Source organism: Schistocerca serialis, chromosome 5, assembly GCF_023864345.2.
Source record: "Schistocerca serialis cubense isolate TAMUIC-IGC-003099 chromosome 5, iqSchSeri2.2, whole genome shotgun sequence".
In the NCBI taxonomy this organism is placed as follows: Eukaryota; Metazoa; Arthropoda; class Insecta; order Orthoptera; family Acrididae; genus Schistocerca; species Schistocerca serialis.
In genome coordinates, this window is record NC_064642.1 from 303,171,134 (window position 1) to 303,190,410 (window position 19,277).

Genomic DNA, 19,277 nt, shown 5'->3' on the forward strand with positions numbered 1-19,277 from the left:
CCTGAATATGCGTTGCTTGTCTTGTTCACTTACGTGCTCGAAACACTTTTTAGAGTATCTACATGGAGGCCCTTGATTTTCGTACAGTAACATCCCTATTGTCCCTGTATGTTCTATATACTTTCCTTCATTTCTCTTTTTCCTTATTTATCCCTGCATACCTCCATCTCTGTCAGCTCCGCTGACCATTTGCATAAACTGTAGCTGCCTGCAGTGTGTCAGGTCTTGGTGCATCTTCCTACAAAAATTCAGAGTCATAAGTTTAACATCGTCCACATATCTCACAATAATTTCACGCATAAAAGCAAAATACATCCCTCGATAATTTGTACTTTTTTGACACACTCATTCATACGCCAATATACATAAAGCAAAGACTTAATAGGCTACATAAATGCAGTAATAATTTACCTAAACTGGTAAATACATAAATTTTGTTAGTATGGTTTTCGAGGTATGGATACAGCTGTAGAAAAAGCCTTATAAGAAACGAATGTGGTGCCTTACTGCAGCACGTCAACAACTTTAAGGATGGCGTTTAACATGCCGGCGATCGCACTGTCATATAAATGTACGTGAACTATGGTAAGCGACGTTACTCAACATTGTTTACTTGCTTAAAAACATGCATATTTACCTCATCTGTAACACGTTTTGATGGGCATTTCCGTTCCGGAACGTGTGCAGGATCCTTATCGAAGTCATATGTACCCACATCATCCTCCGACTTGTACAGCTCGTTCGTGGAAACCATCTTTTTGTCAAAACTAATGCAAACGTTACGACTCCATGCAGATATGTATCTTGCACTTATCGTTGTTTATATGGGCACGGCCTGCCAAAGTCGCAACTACTTACAATTTGAACTGGGAGATAGAGATACTATCAGTTGGATTATCATGAAGCTTTCAACTAACTGGACTAAAGCATGTCACTATGTTTTGCATGCAATAACTCAGTTTATCAGAGTGTCGCTCACTATCGCTTACATCCGAGGTCTTCAATTATGTCTTTCACCTGCGTAGGGAGAAATGATCATCATAATGAAATAAGAGAAATCAGAGCTCGAACGGAAAGATCTAGGTGTCCTTTTTCCCACGCGCCATTCGAGAGTAGAATGGTAGAGGAGTAGTATGAAAATGGTTCGATGAACCCTCTGCCAGGCACTTAAGTGTGAATTACAGAGTAACCATGTTTTTGTAGGTAGATGTAAACCCTGACAGGTGACACGTGCGTCAGCATCCTGTCTGATCACCTACTCTCATTCGTGTCCATTGTGCGTTCAGACGAACTTGGGCAATTCCAGCAGGACAATGTGACACCCCACATGTCCATAACCGCAACAGAGTGACTCCAGGAACGCCATTCTCAGTTTAAATACTTCCACTGGCCACCAACTCCCAAGACATGAACATTATTGAGCTTATCTGGGACGCCTTGCAACGTGCTGTTCAGAAGAGATCTCTACCTCCTTGTACTCTTACGGATTTACGGACAGCCCTGCAGCATTCATGGTGTCAGTTCCCTCCAACACTACTTTAGACATCAGTTGAGTCCATAACACGTCGTATTGCGGCACTTCTGCGATCTCGTGGGAGCCCTACACGATATTAGTCAGGTGTACCAATTTCTTTGGCTCTTCAGTGTACGATTACAACTTTGCCAAATTACATTTTTTTTCACTCACATTTTCTGCTGAAAATATGAACGGGGCGAAATTTTGTTATAGCTATTTTTGTGTTAATGTTACTTTTATTTCTCTAGATCGCGAGTATATAAAATTATGTTACCGGTTTTGAATGTGTTATCATTCGTCTTCAGATCACATTCAAAACGTGTAATATCATCTTATAAATTCGCGATCTAAACAAATAAAAATTATATTAAAAATTAAGATCGCTCTCCCTTATTCTTGACCACGTCAAGCATAACATTCAAATCTCCAGATGTCGATAGAATATGAACCAAAACACCGATTTAGTTTGTGTTGTGTGCTGACGTCCAGTACAACAGGCGTAAACGGTAATTATAAGTATCACCAGAGCTACAGAGGACAGGAAAAGCGTATCTGAGAGTGCTTGCAATGTTTTTCTCGCTTGTGTGAGGAGGTAGAGCGTTCAAACGCTGTTTACGCTTGAAACTGTTGTATTGGAGAATATTTTCCTGACATGTAAAAGGACTTTTCAGAGTTTGTAGCAATGTTCTTTCCGCAGTTTGCTTTAGCTTCGTTAGTTGAGCATTATGTACTTATTATTGACCTTATTGTTTTGTTTATTACTAATTACTGTTATTTTATTACTTCCACACGTGTGGTGCAGTTATTTTTTGTTCTTTTCTGATTGTGTATGCTGTGAAACTACAAATGTACTCTGTAGGTCTACAAGTTTCAAAGAAACGCAACGAAGCAGACAACATTGCTGTTATCTCCAAACAGCCGTTTTACATGCCATATACATCTTGTTCCACATAACACTTTAACCCATAGTACAGTAAAAAAATTGTTGTCATTGGATTTGGATCGAGGACCCTGGGTATGAGGATCTGACGATCTACCATCTTCGCCGCTGAAGCAACGTACAGCAGTTACAGTTATGCTTTTGCTGTCCTCCGTAGTTCTGTGTTACTCTTAATTGACATTTATGCGCGTTCTGCTACACGACAGCACATAGTACGAACTAAATCGGAGTTTTGGTTGATACTTTATCGGCAAACAACGTCTGGTACCTATCTGAGAGTCTGACATCTGGAGGTTTGGGTGTAAGAGGCAAGGAATTGTACCATAAAATCCGAGTGCTTTCGTGTTCCTTCAACCTGTATAACTGAGTAATCTGGTTTTATCTTTCTTGTGATTTTTACAGAAAGCGTATTCAAAACGAATTGTAGCCTTGCATTTCACTAACGCAACAAAGATAATAGGCATGGTGCTCTCAGTCGTCTATCCAGCGCTTCCTCCGAAACTACGAAAGCGGGTAAGTGAATCAATTCCATTTTGTTTGCTCAGCTTCCTGCTTTTAATAAAACTAACTGGTAACGATGCTGTTTCATCAATATTGAAATGTTGTGGCCTTGATCTCTCAGCCTAAATGTAAATGTAATATCCCAACGAATAGAATCTTAATTTTCTTAGCCTAAGGTCTGAATACGTGAAAGAAGAACCGTAACAACGTCTGGGATTTCGTGTTACTGAAACCATTCAACTTAAAACAGTGATTTAAAATTTCAGAAATACGATGTGATTACTCACTGAAGTAACGAAATCCATATATAAGCAATATTCGGTACTTTCAGTAACGTTTATATTAAACTGTGAGACCCCTTCTTCGTCGTTATACATCCCGAAGCACACAACTTACGGAAGATATTTTGTGAGCGAAGTTTTTATCGCGATGTATTGCACAGTCGTGTGTGTACAGACATGTACAGGAGGTGGACAAAAACGTTGAAACACAACACATTATACCATGCAAAATACGACATAGGAAACCCGTTGACATTCAAACAGCTTCTAGTCGTCTCGGATTGGATAAATAAGCGTCCTGTACGACTTTTAAAGCAAACGTATACCATTCTCCCTTCAAAACTGTGACAAGTGTAGGTAACAATGATGGAGGTCTGAAGAGTGTGGTGGCCAGGCGTGCTGCGACAATTCATCCTCGTGCTCGCAAAACCAGTCTTGGACGGTGCGAGCTGCTTCAATAATGGCACTGTCGCCCTGGAATATAACATCAACAATGGGAGACAAACATGGTACCAAGATATGGACCTGATCAGCGACAATGGTCACATAATCTTTGGCAGTAATGTGAACTCGTAGTGGAATCATGGGAGCCATGGACTACCACGACGTGGCTACCCAAATCAGGATCGATTCCCTCCCTCCCCTAAGTTTCACTGTTGGGACGTAAACTCAGCCAGAAGTTGGAACCGGTGTGAAATAATATTCATTCGACCATATGAATTTCTTCCAAAGTCCCGGTTTCGCGGCTTCGGCACACGTTTTCCTGTTACGATCATTTGCATCACCGCAGAATGGTTTTAGAATTACAGCTCAACCTGCAACTCCCAGGTTATGGAGCTCCCTTCGTGTTGCTTTGTTTCTCACAGTGTTTGCGAGTGTCACATTCAGTTCTACAGTGACTTTTGCAGCTACCGTCCCACTACTTTTGGTCACAATCTTCCTCAGTGACAGTCTGTCACGCTTACACGATACACAATCTCGTCAGCGTTGTGACTTATCGAATAAAGTTTTTTTCCGCATTTACCTGTACGTGATATAAATCTTCGATACGATGTCTCCTGAAATACCAAACAGTTTGACTAAGGCAGCTTTCTACCATTCAGCGACACTACCACCGAAGCGTGTCAAAGACGGTCGAAGCATACTAAAGACGGTCGGAAAAAATCCAAAGTCTATTTTCTCGAGAGTTTTTGAGAGTTGTATCGAAATGCTTTTGCACAAATATATGTTGTTGTTGTTGTTGTTGTCTTCAGTCCTGAGACTGGTTTGATGCAGCTCTCCATGCTACTCTATCCTGTGCAAGCTTCTTCATCTCCCAGTACTTACTGCAACCTACATCCTTCTGAATCTGCTTAGTGTATTCATCTCTTGGTCTCCCTCTACGATTTTTACCCTCCAAGCTGCCCTCCAACGCTAAATTTGTGATCCCTTGATGCCTCAGAACATGTCCTACAAACCGGTCCCTTCTTCTTGCCAAGTTGTGCCACAAGCTCCTCTTCTCCCTAATTCTATTCAATACCTCCTCATTAGTCATGTGATCTACCCATATAATCTTCAGCATTCTTCTGTAGCACCACATTTCGAAAGCTTCTATTCTCTTCTCGTCCAAACTATTTATCGTCCATGTTTCACATCCATACATGGCTACACTCCATACAAATACTTTCAGAAACGACTTCCTGACACTTAAATCTATGCTCGATGTTAACAAATTTCTCTTCTTCAGAAACGCTTTCCTTGCCATTGCCAGTCTACATTTTATGTCCTCTCTACTTCGACCATCATCAGTTATTTTGCTCCCCAAATAGCGAAACTCCTTTACTACTTTATGTGTATCATTTCCTAGTCTAATTCCCTCAGCATCACCCGACTTAATTCGACTACATTCCATTATCCTCGTTTTGCTTTTGTTGATGTTCATCTTATATCCTCCTTCCATCTTACATCCTCCATTCCGTTCAACTGCTCTTCCAAGTCCTTTGCTGTCTCTGACAGAATTACAATGCCATCGGGGAACCTCAACGTTTTTATTTCTTCTCCATGGACTTTTATACCTACTCCGAATTTTTCTTTTGTTTCCTTTACTGCTTGCCCAATATACACATTGAATAACATTGGGAACCGGCTACAACCCTGTCTCACTCCCTTCCCAACCACTGCTTCCCTTTCATGTCCCTCGACTCTTATAACTGCCATCTGGTTTCTACACAAATTGTAAATAGCCTTTCGCTCCCTGTATTTTACCCCTGCCACCTTCAGAATTTGAAACAGAGTATTCCAGTCAACATTGTCAAAAGCTTTCTCTAAGTCTACAAATGCTAGAAACGTAGGTTTGCCTTTCCTTAATCTATTTTCTAAGATAAGTTGTAGGGTCAGTATTGCCTCACGTGTTCCAACATTTCTGCGGATCCAAACTGATCTTCGCCGAGGTCGGCTTCTACCAGTTTTTCCATTCGTCTGTAAAGAATTCGCGTTAGCATTTTGCAGGTGTGACTTATTAAACTGATAGTTCGGTAATTTTCACATCTGTCAACACCTGCTTTCTTTGGGATTGGAATTATTATATTCTTCTTGAAGTCTGAGGGTATTTCGCCTGTCTCATACATCTTGCTCACCAGATGGTAGAGTTTTGTCAGGACTGGCTCTCCCAAGGCCGTCAGTAGTTCCAATGGAATGTTGTCTACTCCCGGGGCCTTGTTTCGACTTACAGTCTTACAGTGCTCTGTCAAACTCTTCACGCAGTAACGTGTCTCCCATTTCATCTTCATCTACATCCTCTTCCATTTCCATAATATTGTCCTCAAGTACATCGCCCTTGTATAGACCCTCTATATACTCCTTCCACCTTTCTGCTTTCCCTTCTTTGCTTAGAACTGGGTTTCCATCTGAGCTCTTGATATTCATACAAGTGGCTCTCTTTTCTCCAAAGGTCTCTTTAATTTTCCTGTAGGCAGTATCTATCTTACCCCTAGTGAGATAAGCCTCTACATCCTTACATTTGTCCTCTAGCCATGCCTGCTTAGCCATTTTGCACTTCCTATAAATCTCATTTTTGAGACGTTTGTATTCCTTTTTGCCTGCTTCATTTACTGCATTATTATATTTTCTCCTTTCATCAATTAAATTCAATATCTCTTCTGTTACCCAAGGATTTCTACTAGCCCTCGTCTTTTTACCTACTTGATTCTCTGCTGCCTTCACTACTTCATCCCTCAGAGCTACCCATTCTTCTTCTTCTGTATTTCTTTCCCCCATTCCTGTCTATTGTTCCCTTATGCTCTCCCTGAAACTCTGTACAACCTCTGGTTTAGTCAGTTTATCCAGGTCCCATCTCCTTAAATTCCCACCTTGTTGCAGTTTCTTCAGTTTTAATCTACAGTTCATAACCAATAGATTGTGGTCAGAGTCCACATCTGCCCCTGGAAATGTCTTACAATTTAAAACCTGGTTCCTAAATCTCTGTCTTGCCATTATATAATCTATCTGATACCTTCTAGTATCTGCAGGATTCTTCCATGTATATAATCTTCTTTTATGATTCTTGAACCAAGTTTTAGCTATGATAAGTTATGTTCTGTGCAAAATTCTACCAGACGGCTTCCTCTTTCATTTCTCTCCCCCAATCCATATTCACCCACTATGTTTCCTTCTCTTCCTTTTCCTACTCTTGAATTCCAGTCACCCATTACTATTAAATTTTCGTCTCCCTTCACTAGCTGAATAAATTCTTTTATCTCATCACACATTTCATCAATTTCTTCATCATCTGCAAAGCTATTTTTTTTTATTCATTATTAAACCTACTCCTACGTTACCCCTATTTGATTTTGTATTTATAACCCTGTATTCACCTGACGAAAAGTCTTGTTCCTCCTGCCACCGAACTTTACTAATTCCCACTATATCTAACTTCAACCTATCCATTTCCCTTTTTAAGTTTTCTAACCTACCTGCCCGATTAAGGGATCTGACATTCCATGCTCCGATCCTTAGAACGTCAGTTTTCTTTCTCCTGATAACGACGTCCTCTTGAGTAGTCCCCGCCCGGAGATCCGAATGGGGGATTATTTTACCTCCGGAATATTTTACCCAAGAGGACGCCATCATCATTTAACCATACTGTAAAGCTGCATGTCCTCGGGAAAAATTACGGCTGTAGTTTCCCCTTGCTTTCAGCCTTTCGCAGTACCAGCACAGCAAGGCCGTTTTGGTTAGTGTTGCAAGGCCAGATCAGTCAATCATCCAGACTGTTGCCCTTGCAACTACTGAAAAGGCTGCTGCCCCTCTTCAGGAACCACACGTTTGTCTGGCCTCTCAACAGATACCCCTCCGTTGTGGTTGCACCTACGGTACGGCATCTGTATCGCTGAGGCACGCAAGCCTCCCCACCAACGGCAGGGTCCATGGTTCATCAAAACTCCGATTGCCGTGTGGTCAGCTTGTCAGTGGAATCTGCCTGTATGCACAGGCACCCCGCAGCCTGCATTCGGATCACTGATTCTGATTTCTGATTGTTGGGACAGAAACATCGAGACTGGACACCGAATGAATGAAAGGCTGGTAGAATCACAACAAAGTCGAGGCAAGAAATCATTTTGGATGAGAGACAGGAAATAAAGGTTGATTGCACGTTTGGCGCTTTACATCTTCGATGGTGGTCGGAATCAGTGATACATGAGGTACTACAAGCACATGTAAGAAAACTTTCCTTCAGGCAGGTACCACACTAGTCCAAAATTACTGCCATCACGTCATTTCCCATGGTCAACTTCGGCTGTGTTTATTAATTACTATTATAATTCTGCTTAGTTATGAGAGTGAATGAAGACGTGAATCTGAAATAATGTTTTATGTGAAGTTTTTATACCATACATTAAAGTAACTGGTCTCATGAGGAATGTTCGAGAATGGCGTGTGTGTTAGTCATTCGTACTGGGGAATTTGCTATAAACTATTTCGTTGGTTTGCGGTACTGGGGAAATGAGATTATGTTAAAAGGGAGTTACTTTTACATTCCTGGGTTTCATTTATGTTAATTTATTGTTATGATTCAGTAACAAATTTTGATTCGTTCTGTATATATGCGCTGGATTGAATGGGTTTGATGCTTCATTCCGGTTCGCTGTTATGTTTATCTGGCAATCAGAAATTAGCATATTCGCGCGTATTTTGGAAACTGGAACTTTCTTTTGTGTAAAGAGATGAGTAGAGTTGGTGCTTGGATCTCATAGCGATCAGACCTGTTGATAGGAACTCCGATGAAAATAATTAATATTGTGATATTTCGATACCCAAATGTTTGGAAGGTACCGTAAAATGTGGAAGAGAGTTCGATTTAATGCTCGATGTGAAATTCAGAACTTGTGGTAACGTTTTAAATAACTAAATTCCGCGTGGCGTGTTGCTTACTCGCGAACGTGAACATTTTGTTACGTGACACTGATTACAGCAATATTTGAGCGAGCTATTCTAAAGTAAATAATCCGTTTGTAAACTTGTGGTGAAAGATACTTAATAATTACCATAAACTGGCTACAGTTATTAATGTTGCGGACTTTTCAGACTTGATAGAAATTGGTTTATGGAAGATTACAGTAACAGAGTGAAATTTTGCGCTCATAAATACATTCATTTAATTACTATTAACCTTCCACCGACAAAAGAATTTGCAGAGCGACTTTTGGTTATTACGTATACAGTTGTTTTTTCGATTTTCCGGCTGAGAACTGCGTTTCAGTAACTTCAAGGATGCATGCGTTTGAGAAATGATTCGCCACAAGGTGAGTGGAACGTTGTACGCAGCAATTTCCTGTTAAAGGGTAGACTACGGTATACGTTGGTGGATGACCTTGAAACCATTATCAGTAAATCTGATATTTTCCAGGTCGCATATGCCGTCATCGGATCAAAATCGACGTCATCTTTCCGAGTGTACTAATTTTCTTCCCGGCAGTGTATTTAACTTCAAACAGCTGTATTTAATGCTTTCGCTTTAATTTTATTGGTTATCGAAGCTACGGGCTCCATGCAGAGACATATAATGCTCTAATCTACGAATATCACATCCTCAAGTTTACCATCTGAACATGTGTTCTCTCGTTCATCCTTCAACACGTATGAAAATACCTTGCCTCTCGATTGTTCTACTCTTACATACATGAGTGTATACAGGGTGTACCTAAATTCACTTTACAGACTATGAGGGCTCGTTTCTTACTACAAAACAAGGAAAAAAAATCTCTGTAAACATGTGCTCTGAAACACATACTTTAAGAGCTATGCCGACCGGTGTGGCCACTTGGTTCTAGGCGCGTCAGTCAGGAACCATGCACCACTACGGTCGCAGGTTCGAATCCTGCCTCGGGCATGGAGGTGTGTGATGTCCTTAGGTTAGTTAGGTTTAAGTAGTTCTAAGTTCTAGGAGACTGATGACCTTAGATGTTAAGTCCCGTAGTGCTCAGAGCCATTTTTTTAACAGCTATGAGCACTTGATCTTCTTCACTACTGTGAAACAAATCTCTTCTGTTGAACAAGTGCTATTAGCTCTTAAGGTGTGCATTTTAGAGTCAGTGTTTCCTGCACACTTTTTTCTTGTTTTAGTGTAAGGAACGAGTCCTCAATGTTTATAAAGGTAATTTGGTTACACACGGTATTACATTCTAGTGTTTAAGATCTTGAGATATGTTGAGAAAATTATTGAAGTAACTTTTTATTGTACCTTTGATTCTTCCTTTCTCTTATTAAATTGTTTACTTACAGGTGCACATCCACCTTCCTGGGTCGGAGACGCTATTCGAGCATGTGCCCAAATCTTGCCTGCCTAATGAGATGGGTGGCACAGCTGGCCCTGCTCAAGAAATGATGGGTGAGTCGTCTAAAATCAGCCTAACGTCGTAAATTGGACGATAGAACAATACTTTAACATGATGTTCACATGACCTAACTTGTATTGCGCAATAACCAAATAGCAACACAGAACTACATATCAACGAATAGCAACAAGTCAGATATATACCTCCGAAGAATAAACAATTAGTTTCTCACTCGTAGAAGTATCTCATTCCGCAACACATGGTCTGAAATTATGCTATGGAAGTTACTGGTTGACTGGTGGTTAAAGATGAACAATGTAGCTTGTAGGTCTATGTTGCATATTCCATGATTACGCAAGGTTCATAGGTACATATAACTGAAACACATTCATGCGTCTTTGGATGAACTGTGTTATCTGTGAATACATCTGTAAATGTATGTTTGGAAGAACAGTGTTATCTGTGAATACAAGATATAAACAATATTCCTAGAGTACGAAAATATGACATCGTTCCGAAAAGAATATCGTACATTATATACTGGTTTCAATGAGCAACACCCCTACATCACTGCGGCGTAGAACAATTATAACTGTGACAGAACGCAACCATCTGTCCACTCTTACTATAAAGCGGGTCTATGTGCCATACATAAACATGATACACTAAATTACGAAAGTTCATCATTAATAAATTACGTGTTGTAACCAATATGTTGTAGACGATATATAACACACAAAATATAGGATTTTAAATCCACAGTTCATTTAATTATGGGATTTCATAAATATGGAAGAGGGGCGGTGGGGTTGGATCGGGTATAAAGCGTGTGAGTATGGTGGGGAAGAGGGGAGAGGGAGTTGTTAATGAGATAAACGTACAGCTTACACAAGGGGAGAATGGGAGATGTTGGGCAGAGGGGAGGGAGTAATGACGTAGGGGGGGGGGGATGAAGACATAATGATGTTAAATTTTGGTCCTGCTGTCTTTCTGTGCATTTGTACAAATAGTGTTTTCAGTGTTGACCTGATAATGGCCGAAATCATAATAGTAATACAAAATGGTTTGTACAGTCAAGTGGCAGGAACATTCAGACATCTGAGAAAGAGCTTAAAATATGAGTGCCAGTTCCACCACGACTTTATGGCCTGCGAAAGACACTTGTACATAAAGAAAAAAATGGTTCAAATGGCTCTGAGCACTATGAGACTTAACAGCTGTGGTCATCAGTCCCCTAGAACTTAGAACTACTTAAACCTAACTAACCTAAGGACATCACACACATCCATGCCCGAGGCAGGATTCGAACCTGCGACCGTAGCAGTCGCGCGGTTCCGGACTGCGCGCCTAGAACCCCGAGACCACCGCGGCCGGCGTACATAAAGAAAGAGTTCCGTTCCATCCCACTACAAGCTTTATAAGGGCCACAACATAGCACCTGGTAGAAATCCTCTTTTGCACCCTTTGTTAGTAGGAAAACGTGAAATTCAGAATATTTTATATGACAACAGAAGAACTTAGGTTTCTAACCAACCGACGTACGAGTATTAGTGAGTTTCGATGTGGTCCCCTTGTTTACGCGACTGCCTTCGATGGATTCGCTTATAGGAGCTTAGTTGGATAGGACATCTTACATCTTTTCAAACATGTACTTCCCTCGACATACTTTTTATTTAACGAACGATATTTTGAGGAAACAGACTGTGTTGCTATGGGTAGCCCTCTATCTGTCATAGTATCTTTATTTTTATGAAAGACTTCGAGGATAAGGCCCTGCGGTGGGTGGGTTTCAAATCTGAATGTACCTGCAGAAATGTAGACGACGCTTTCGTGGTATTGCCATATGTAACAGCAACGTCTCCATCATTTTTGTAACATCTTAACTTCTTCCATCCGAGTGTCTGCTTCACCATAAACGTGGAGAAAAATGTACCTCTCCCGTTTCTGTATGTCAGGATTGGTAGAAAAGAAGAAGGCCAACACACGCCGACCTGTATCTACGATATGAACTGCCATCACCGATCACAAAGCTGTGGTGTATGATGGACTTTTGTTCAGAGGGCTACAGCTATCTTAGATCCAGAGGGCATATTAACAGATGTTAGTCATCTCTGCTCTATGTTTTTCCAGAACGGGTACTCCAATAAGTACATTCAAAATGCATTTTGACGACCACACACTAAATTTCGAGAGCAGTCAGGAGAAACAGGGGATTCCCCGAGGATAATTGTTCTAGCTTATATTGATGGCGTGTTCCTTAAGATCGGCAGACTATTCAACAAATTTCAAATAATGTGTGTCTCCCGCCCTCCAATTCGAATGCAGTCGATGCTGGGTTGCGTTAAGGATGGCCTAGGTCTAAGGAGGCCATCAAAATGTAGGGAGTTCGTAAATTCCCGTTACTTCTAGGATCTGTAGAGGTGAGTCAGTATGTAATACAACGTTGATAAGTGTGTGATTGTAGCAACAGCTGCTCCAATCCGATTTCTTAATTCAGGGAGGTCTGCTGGTAGCAGAGGCACGTACACACGATCCTTGATGAATCCCCAAAGGAAAAAATCGCATGACGTTAGATCGGGTTAACGTGGAGACCATGTAAAGAAAGCTGTCATTGGTCCCTTTGCGGCTTATCAAGGTCTGGGAAGAACTCGGCTACAGACTTGGTGAGTGCCGTGTGACAAATGGTGCTCACAATGAACATTTATAAGGTGCTTGGTAAAACTGTTTGAGTTGCTCTTTCATTTCACAAATCATTTATAACTCTAAGTTTAATATAATAAATATTATAAAACTTTAAAACCCCGATATTCATTTATAAACACCCTGTATTATGAATAGGAACCCGTGTCTGGAAACCCACCGTTTCCATTCTTCGACGGTTACAATTCAGATGTTTAGCTCATCAACTTCTGACTGAAAAACTGAAATAGGCGTGGCACAGTACAAGACTTAAACGACGATTCTATAGGAAACATACCTCAACATCCGTTTATCACTTAAGCACAGTTGTTTGTATTAACACTTAAACATTATATGTTTATATTATTCCAAAACAAAGCATACGTTACAACATCAGCTGAGCGTCTGGCGTAGTACACGTCAAGCTGTCTATCCTACTGCATACCAGGACAAGCAACAAGGAGCCTTTCCTCTTTCGCTCGGCAGATGGGCGTGTTACACGTCAGAATTGAAACTGTCATAGAGCGGAAACGGTACGTTTCCTGACATTGATTCCTATTCAGACTATTATGTACTCACTGCCCTCTACTAGTCCTAGAAGTCTACAATGAGAATTTCCGAGCACCTTGTACAAAAACTCGTGCTAGTATGAGAAATGATACAGTGCCCAGTCGTGCTGCACTGTTAGAGAGAGAAGCAATGAACGTAGACGTCATCCCAGATTAGGTCAACCCGAAAAATCTGCCCTTGCTGAACACTATCTTGACACGGGACATTGCATGAAGTATGGAGAGAAAACGATCCTCTCGTCCGTCTCTTCGTACGGAGATTCCATTAAAAGAACAGTCGAGGAAAATGTAACTGACGACTTCATTAGCAGAGACACGGGATCTTAACTCAACAAAGCATGGGAACCATCATATGTCGCATTGGCCTCGTCGGCCTACCCTCCTCAACTTATGAAAGAGAAGAATAAGAAACCTAAGTCCCTGGATTAATCCCCCCCGCTTGGTGCCATGAGAGGTGCCATCTTCCCATCTTCCCCCTCACAGCCTGAGTCTGACCTCTTATTCATGGATGTCACCCCGTCCTCATTGGTGACTGGCTCCAGCGTGTTCACCTCCAAGTTGGATACCCAGTCTGTGCTTATTCAATGGAACTGTAATGGATGCTACCATCACCTACCAGAGTTATAATTCCTTATTGCCTTTTGGTCAGCAGCTTGTGTTATTCTCCAGGAATCTGATTTTACTTATGCTCCCTCACCAACCCTTCATAGGTTTCATGCATTCTGTCAGAACTGGATCAGCCCTTTGAGGGTTTCTGATGGTCTTTACACATTTATCCGTACAGATTTTGTTAGTACATAGATTCCACTTCCTACCACTTTGGAAGAATTGTCATCTGGGCCCTCTTGGACTCTGCAGTCATTGTTTGCAATCTTTATCTCCCTCCTGACAAGCCACCTGTATCTGATACCCCAACTGCCCTCCTTCAGCAACTCCCCCCTCCCTGCCTCGTCCTTGGGGATTTTAAGACCCATCACCCTTGTCGGGCAGTGCTCTTTCGTCTAGTCAGGGGCTCCTCATTGACCAATTTCTTGCAGGCCACTACCTGTGCCTTTCTAATGACGGTTCCCACACTCATTTTAGTGCTGCATATGGCACTTACTCTGCCATTGATCTTTCACTATCTTCCCCTCCCCTTACTCCTGCCTTACGCTGGTGATCGCATGTTGATCTCTGTGACAGCGGCCACTTCCCATTGATTCTCTCATTTCCTTTTCCACCTCTCGATGACCAAGTTACCCCACTGGTCTTTCCATCATGCTGATTGGCCTCTGCCTCCCAGAACATGTTTACACCATTTTTGTCATGTTGTACTGAAGAAGCCGTCCAAGTTAGGCAGGGGCAGTCTTCCATTCTGGGCCATGCCCTTCCAGGTGGCCCTAGCATACATCCAGCACTTCTTGTGGAACATCTCGCGAGCCATTTTGCGATGGCATCAACGTCAGGCTCCTATCCAACTGAATTCCTCTATCCTACAGTGAATATGTTACTGAGTGGGAACTTCTTCTGGCCCTCTCTTCTTCCCATGATGCAGCTCCTAGCCCTGATTCTATCCCTATTCAATTATTTCAACACCTCAAACGCCCCATCGACAATAACCCCTCTATGGGTTTAACTCTGGGGGTTACCTTCAGGGGTTTAACTGTATATGGCTCCAAGGTATTTTCCCCTCTCAATGGAGAGATAGTATTGTGGTTCCTGTATTTAAGCCTGGCAAGGATCCGTCATCCCTTAATAGTTAGCGACCAACCAGCCTGACCAATGCCCCTGCAAGTTACTAGAATGGATGGTGGCTCTTTGGCTCAATTGAGTCCTTGAAGGTCTGAACCTTTTATCTCCTTATGAGTGCGTCTTTTACAAAAGATGGTCTCCAACCGATCCTTCGTTTGTGAACCACAGTTTGACAGGCCTTTTCTCAGCGCTGCCACCCTGTCGCAGTTTTCTTCTATGTTTGTGAGGCCTATGACAAAGCTTGGCGCCATCACACCCTCTTTAGAGCCCCTACCGATTTTTATTCGCCACTCCCTGCCCTGCTGGATGCTGAGAGTCTGGATTGGCACTGTTCTCGGCTTTACATTAACCAAGGAGAATGGCATTCCACAGGTCACCATATTAAGCGCCCCTGTTTTTCTCATTGCTATTAACGGACTTGTTGCCTCTGCCAGACCATTCGTCACCCCTGCTCTGTATGTGGATGATTTCTAATATTTGGGCAAGCCCCCACGGTAGTCTCTGTGGAATGACAGCTCCAGTTTGCCATGTTGCACACGTCCACGTGGACATTCTTGCATGGTTTTCAATTCTCTCCCCTTTAGTCGAGGGTGGCGCATTTCTGTCACTGTACTGCCATCCATCCTAATAGAGAGCTCTGCCTCGACACCCAGCACCTGACCATAGTCCCCCATTTCCGTCCCTTGGGTCTTCTTTTTGACAACAAGCTTACTTGGTTGCCCCATACCCATCATCTGAAGTAAACTGTTTTCTTGCCCACACCTCTGGAGCCATTAGTTCTCTGTCACATGGCTATGGCTGTCAAGTGTATAGATCACCTGCTCCTTCCACGCTGCTCCTCTTGGATCCAGTTCACCATCATGATATCCGTTTAGCCACTGGTGCCTTTCATACTAGCTTCACACCTACATGCTGCCCACCCTGGGGTGGTTTTACCAGTTGGGCTCCATATCACTTCTCTCCATCATGACATCCATCTCCCCTCTTTATTCCTTTCCCCACATTCTCTCCTGTCAACACCCCATTGGTCAGTTCCTTGGTCCAGATTAAGATGGACCTCTTTCAGGGTCCAAAAGTCTCCTTCATTCCAATGGTGTTCCACTGTTTGTTCCAAATGCTCTTATGGGAGTTTCAGGATGCCTCTGGTTTTATACACAGATGGCTCTACATCCACCAACCATGTGGTATATGCCTTCACGTCTTCCGTTGGCATGGAACACCATCTCTTCCCTGCCACATGTGGGGTGTTTACTGTGGAATTGATAGCCATCTACTGGATCCTCTACTTCACTACACAGTGCTCACTCATCTAAGTTTTGTTATGTATGGAGTCAGTGAGTGGCCTTCAGGCTATCACTCGGAATTTTTCCTGTCACCCCTTGGTCCCTGACATCAATGACCTTTTCGCTGAACTTGGTGATGCTGCTCATTCAGTTCATTTCCTCTGAGTTCCTGCCCATGTAGATACCCTGGTTAATGAACTTGTCAATCGTCTGGTTGGGAGGGCAGACACCTGTACCCCATTCTCCACATTTACTCTGGTGGTGGATTTTTGTCTTTACATCAAATCACTTTTTACTCAATTGTGGGCCAACTCGTGGGAGGCTACCTCACTTTCTAATAACTTCACGCAATCAAGGAGAAATCCACTTGATGCTATTTCCTTTGCCTCTTCCAGCATGAATCTACCATCCTCTACCGTCTTCATATTGGCTGGTTTTTTACTCTGCAATGGACTGCCCCCCCTTTGGAGTTGTGAGGCTCCTCCCACAATGATCCATGTCTTTCTGGACTGCTCCTGACTTTTGGCTGTTCACATTAAAAATACCCTCCATGTTCTTTTTCTTGAGTGTTAGGGGACGACCCTTTTTATGTCTGTCCTCAGTTTTTTGTGAAAGTGTTTTGTCCTCTTTAGGTTTAAGTCCTTGAATTTTCCTTTGGAGGTATGGTACTTGCCTCCACACTGGCCAGTTTCTGGCCGCCTTTTCCCTCCATTTTGTCTGTTCTGTTGTGCAGTTTTGTTTCCCATTTTCTTGTGTCCTCTTCCCCTGGTGTTGTCCCCATTGTACCATGATAATGGTATGGTGTGGATATCGGAACAGGTGAGCGGCAGTGCTTGTGCCCCATTGCACGTGGCTTTTCTGGGGCGCCCCCACTCTACCCATTTCTAAGCACTCCACTTCTGTTCATTAATCTTCCTGCTGCCCTGACATTCCTTTTCCCCTCTTTGTTTGCCTCTTATGCCTTTCACTTGAGTGGACTGTGCTGTTTGTGCTGTTCCTCACTTGATTTCTGCCACCTTAGATTTTGGAACCGATGACCTAGCTGTTTGCCCCCTCCTCAAACAACCAACCAACCATCCATCAATACACTGCCATTCCCAACAACCGTCATCTGGTCCAAGGAGGCTATAAGGGTTGGATCTATGGTGTCATTTAGACAGGTTAGGTTTCATTTATGCTTAATCTTAAAGGGAAGGTCTGGAAAGCAAAGTAGTGACTATATGACGTTAGGTCTGTGGTTCCAGAGACGGTGCAGGTAACCAGAAATATCGAAACTGTCGCCACTGATAGATCATTGTAATAATAATCCCTGAGAGCTGTCTAACAACATTTGTTGTAATACGTACAATCGTTGACTATGGAACCTGCTACTCAAAAAGAGCCAATACAACACCACTTTTTGGAAGAATTCTTTTTAGTTGCAATTACCTCCATACGATATTCAAATACAGGTTTCTCAGCGTGAAATACGTAGAGCCCAAATTACCCCAGTAACATACACTACTGGCCATTAAAATTGCTACACCAAGAAGAAATGCAGATGATAAACGAGCATTCATTGGACAAACATATTATACTAAAACTGACATGTGATTATATTTTCACGCAATTTGGGTGCATAGATCCTGAGAAACCAGTACCCAGAACAACCACCTCTGGCTGTAATAACGGCCTTGATACGCCTGGGCATTGAGTCAAACAGAGCTTGGATGGGGTGTACAGGTACAGCTGCCCATGCAGCTTCAATACGATACCACAGTTCATCAAGAGTAGTGACTGGCGTATTGTGACGAGCCAGTTGCTCGGCCACCATTGACCAGACGTTTTCAGCTGATGCTAGATCTGGATAATGTGCTGGCCAGGGCAGTAGTCGAACATTTTCTGTATCCAAAAAGGCCCGTACAGGACCCGCAACATGCGGTTGTGCATTATCCTGCTGAAATGTAGGGTGTAACCAATGGCACCTCATACCATCGCACATGGTGATACGCCTGTATGGCGATGATGAATACACGCTTCCAATGTGCGTTCAGCGCGATGTCGCCAAACACGGATGCGACCATCATGATCCTGTAAACAGAACGTGGATTGATCGGAAAAAAATTATGTTTTGCCATTCCTGCACCTAGGTTCGTCGTTGAGTACACCATTGCAGGCGCTCCTGTCTGTGCTGCAGCGTCAAGGGTAACCGCAGCAATGGTCTCCGTGCTGATAGTCCATGCTGCTGCAAACGTCGTCGAATTGTTCGTGCAGATGGTTGTTGTCTTGCAAACGTCCCCAACTGTTGACACAGGGATCGAGACGTAGCTGCACTATCCGTTACAGCCATGCGGATAAGACGCCTGTCATCTCCACTGCTAGTTATACCAGACCGTTGGGATCCAGCACAGCGTTCCGTATCACTCTCCTGAACCCACCGATTCCATATTCTGCTAACAGTCATTGAATCTCGACCAATGCGAGCAGCAATGTCGCGATACGATAAACCGCAATCGCGATAGGCTACAATCTGACATTTATCAAAGTCGGAAACGTGATGGTACGCATTTCTCCTCCTTACACAAGGCATCACAACAACGTTTGTGTATGAGAAATCGGTTGGAAACTTTCCTCATGTCAGCGCGTTGTAGGTGTCGCCACCGGCGCCAACCTTGTGTGAATGCTCTGAAAAGCTAATCATTTGCATATCACAGCATCTTCTTCCCGTCAGTTAAATTTCACGTCTGTAGCACGTCGTCTTCGTGGTGCAGCAATTTTAATGGCCAGTAGTGTATGTATATTAGCTTTGTGGAACTGATAACAACTAGCTTGGCTTGGTGTTGCAGCGACTCAGGAGAGGAAAGCAGTGCACTGTACTGCCATAAGTACCTTGTGTGCCTTCCGTTAGCTTTCTAACCCACTCCTTGAGAGGTCAAGGATATTTCGGAGTAACAAAGGGTGTATCTTGTTTCTTTCAGCTAACTTT

The 19,277-nt window shown here is 42.7% G+C and overlaps 1 protein-coding gene across 1 annotated transcript in view; it reads left to right on the plus strand.

The window, feature by feature from the left end:
• LOC126481913 (retinol-binding protein pinta-like) overlaps nucleotides 1–19,277 on the plus strand; it is an 81,737-nt gene that overhangs the window by 55,666 nt on the left and 6,794 nt on the right. The window contains exons 4-5 of the mRNA XM_050105872.1: nucleotides 2,859–2,969; nucleotides 9,998–10,103. Coding sequence (XP_049961829.1) covers nucleotides 2,859–2,969; nucleotides 9,998–10,103 — 217 coding nt within the window. The remainder of the gene's footprint in view (nucleotides 1–2,858; nucleotides 2,970–9,997; nucleotides 10,104–19,277) is intronic.